The 3638-nt window shown below is 39.7% G+C and overlaps 1 protein-coding gene across 4 annotated transcripts in view; it reads right to left on the reverse strand.

The window, feature by feature from the left end:
* The window catches only part of LRR1 (leucine rich repeat protein 1), a 20083-nt gene that overhangs the window by 10723 nt on the left and 5722 nt on the right, over nucleotides 1-3638 (reverse strand). For 2 of the 4 annotated variants that reach the window (XM_011947057.1, XM_011947058.1), the window contains exon 3: nucleotides 1485-2206. The exons of the other annotated variants lie outside the window; for them this stretch is intronic. In XM_011947057.1, coding sequence (XP_011802447.1) covers nucleotides 1485-2206 — 722 coding nt within the window. The remainder of the gene's footprint in view (nucleotides 1-1484; nucleotides 2207-3638) is intronic. 4 annotated transcript variants of the gene reach the window in all.

Below are 3638 nucleotides of genomic sequence, written 5' to 3' on the forward strand. Positions count from 1 at the left end.
AAAAAAAAAAAAAAAAGCTAATTTTTGTTGGAATGTAGAAGCTATGTAGAGTAAAAGATTGGAAATATAATATGAGGACAGATTGTAAATGAGCTCAGATGCCAGCATAAAGTGGAAGGATTTTAAACAAGAAAGTTACATGACAAGAGCTAAATACTATTTTGGTAGCACTGTACACAATGAACCAGGGTAGGGAAAAGTCTGGAGAAGACCTGGGTCAACTAGGTACTATAAAGCATACTGGCTCACAGACTTGGGAGTCACCCATATAAAAGCTGAGCTATCAAACGGAAGGCAGGTATGACAGAAAACAGCAGAGGACTGAAATAAAGCCTTTATTCTGGGTATAGAAAAAAACATTGCTGGAAGTAGGAGACAAAGAAGTGACTAAGAAAACTGAAGGTAACCCATAGTGCCCTATCATAGATACCAAGAAAAGAGTTTTATTAAGAAAAGGGTAATTATCATTGTCAAATTCTACAGAGTGCAAAAATAATGATAAATGATACTGTGATAGACAAGTGAAAAGATCATTGATCTCTGAGGCAGTGTTTTCAGTAAACCAGTAAAAGTAAAGGTCAAAAGATAAAAAGTGGAGACAATGAATTCAGCCTTGTCTTTCTAGAAATTTGTTTTGTTTTTTAAAATCAGTAAGATCTCAGCTTGTTTTTAGATAGAAAGGAGGAATTAGTGAAAGAATAAGCTGCAAGTCAAGAAAAAAATGAAAAATCACAAGGAGGATCAAATGGACAAAATGATTCCATTCAATCCAAACTCCTTAGTTATTAAACTTTTAATGTTGCAAAGCACTTTGCTTGGAGTTAAGAATAATGCACAGTTGGGCCAGATGTGGTGGATCATGCCTGTAATGTCACCACTTTGGGAGGCCACCGTGGGCAGATTGCTTGAGCCCAGAAGTTTGAGACCAGCCTGTGCAACAAGCTGAAACCCTGTCTCTACCAACACAAAAAAATTAGCCGGGCATGGTGTTGTGCCCCTATAGTCCCAGTTACTTGGGAGGCTGAGAAGGAAGGATCACCTGAGCCTGGAAGGTCGAGGCTACAGTGAGCTGTGATGGTGTCACTGCACTCCAGCCTAGGTGACAGAGTGAGACCCTGTCTCACTAAAAAAAAAAAAAAAAAAAAAAAAAAAAATGTTTAAAAATATATAATAGGCAATGAGTCCTGTGACAAAAAAAATCAAGCAATGTAAGGAGGTAAGAAATAAAATTTAGATACAATAGACAGGTAAGACCTTTCTGGGATGACACTTGGGCAGAGAACCGAATGAAGTGAGGGAGTGAGCTATGAGACTTCCTGAAGAAAAATCATTCTAAGTAGAGGTAAGGAACAGCAAGAAGACTATTATAGCAAAGGGTTAGACTGTGCATAGTATTGTAAGCAATGTTAGACTTTATTACTCTGAGTTTGATGAGATTAGAATGCTATCAAAGACACCACATTACATGACTATTAAAATCTTACCTATTATATAATATGGTTCGTGCAGAAGATTCCAATAAAGTTAACGGTGCTTGCAGCTTTGTTACTGGAAGGACTTTTGGTTGTTCAAAAGTGTTTCCAAAAAGATCCAAGTATTCAAGGGATAAATTTCTAAATTCACTAGGCAAAAATGGAAGCTTATTTCGAGCTGCTGACAAAAAGCGAAGGTTTATTAGTTGTCCTATCTTGCAAGGAAATTGAATCAATTCATTATCGTCAAGTTTTAAATTCGTAAGTTCCTGGAGCTGGCAAAACTGCACAGGGAGTGCCTTAATTTTGTTCTTGCTGAGGTCCAAAGTCCGAAGTGACTTCTGGAGTGTAGACTGACACAAAGCTACACTAAATGACTCCAAGTGATTGTCATTCAGGTTAAGTTCTTGAAGGTGTATGAGGTCTCCAATTGTAGCTGGAAGCTTTTTTATATGGTTGTGACTCAAGTCTAATTTCCTAAGGTTTTTTAAGCAAAGCATACGCATATCAACTCGGACAAGCCCACAGTAAGAAGTCTGAAGATGTTCCAAGGAATATGGAAAGTTCTTACTCAGAGGATAGTCTTTTTTGGATGTGATAACCATTTTAGTTTTAAAGTTTTCAAATTCTGAAGTCTTCACTGGTGTGAGCGTTGAAACTGGTATATCAACCTTACAGCCTCTATGAGCCAGTCTCACAGCTGAAAGAAAACCTTTTAAACTGCTGGAATTGGCCTGAATAAATAAAAGTTGTAGAATTATAAATTCCACTGGAGATAATGCATACATGCTAGTTCTTCCCATAACAAATTCTATAGCATTTCTTATTAATGTGATACAATAATTTATTGAAATTGGCTGTAAAACTTTTCTTAGTACTTTGACTAAATTTCAAGTTTAAAAGTTTTTGAAAAAAAATTACATGGAGGGACACATTCTAAATAAAACCGTTCAAAGGGAAATCATGCCAACATTTTGGGAGGCTGAGGTGGGACAATCACCTAAGCCTAGGAAGTAGAGGCTGCAGTAAGCATGATAATATCACTGCCCTCCTGCCTGGGCAACAGAGTAAGACTGTCTCAAAAAACAAAAAGTAACAAAAATAAAGGGAAATCATAAGAGTATAAAATAAGACGGGAAAGGATTGAATATTCTACTTAAGATTTGAGTTTAGGTGGCGTGCAGTGGCTCACACCTGTAATCCTAGCACTTTGGGAGGCCGAGGCAGGTGGATCAATTGAGGTTAGGAATTTGAGACCAGCCTGGCCAACATGGTGAAGCCCCGATTCTACTAAAAATACAAAAATTAGCTGGGTGTGGTGGCGCATGCCTGTAATCCTGGCTACTTCGGAGGCTGAGGAAGGAGAATCGCTTGAACCCAGGAGGCGGAGGTTGCACGGAGTCGAGATCATCCCACTGCACTCCAGGCTGGGCAACAGAGCGAGACTCCGTCTGAAAAATTAAAAAAAAAAAAAAAAAATTGAATTTAAGGCCAGGTGTAGTGACTCAACGTCTATAATCCCAGAACATTGGGAGGCCGAGGCAGGTAGATTACTTGAGGTCAGGAGTTTGAGACCAGCCTGGCCAACATGGTGAAACCCCTTCTCTACTAATATATAAAAATTAGCCAGGCAATGTGGCGCACGCCTGTAATCCCAGCTACTCAGGAAGCTGAAGCAGGAGAATGCTTGAACCTGGGAGACAGAGATTGCAGTCAGCCAAGATCACACCACTGCACTCCAGCCTGGGTAACAGGAGTGAAACTCCATTTCAAAACAAAAACAAACAAACAAAAAGGCTGGGAGTGGTGACTCACGCCTGTAATCCCAGCACTTTGGGAGGCTGAGGTGGGCGATCACCTGAGGTTAGGAGTTCGAGGCCAGCCTGACCAACATGGTGAAACCCCGTCTCTACTAAAAATATAAAAATTAGTGGGGCATGGTGGCAGGCACCTGTAATCCCAGCTGCTCGGTAGGCTGAGGCAGAAGAGTTGCTTGAAACTGGGAGGCAGAGGTTGCAGTAAGCCATGATCATACTACTGCATGGCAGCCTGGGCAACAGAGCAAGACTCCATATCAAAAAAAAAAAAAAAAGCTAATTTTTGTTGGAATGTAGAAGCTATGTAGAGTAAAAGATTGGAAATATAATATGAGGACAGATTGTAAAT

Source organism: Colobus angolensis, unplaced genomic scaffold, assembly GCF_000951035.1.
Source record: "Colobus angolensis palliatus isolate OR3802 unplaced genomic scaffold, Cang.pa_1.0 Scaffold258, whole genome shotgun sequence".
Taxonomy (NCBI): domain Eukaryota; kingdom Metazoa; phylum Chordata; class Mammalia; order Primates; family Cercopithecidae; genus Colobus; species Colobus angolensis.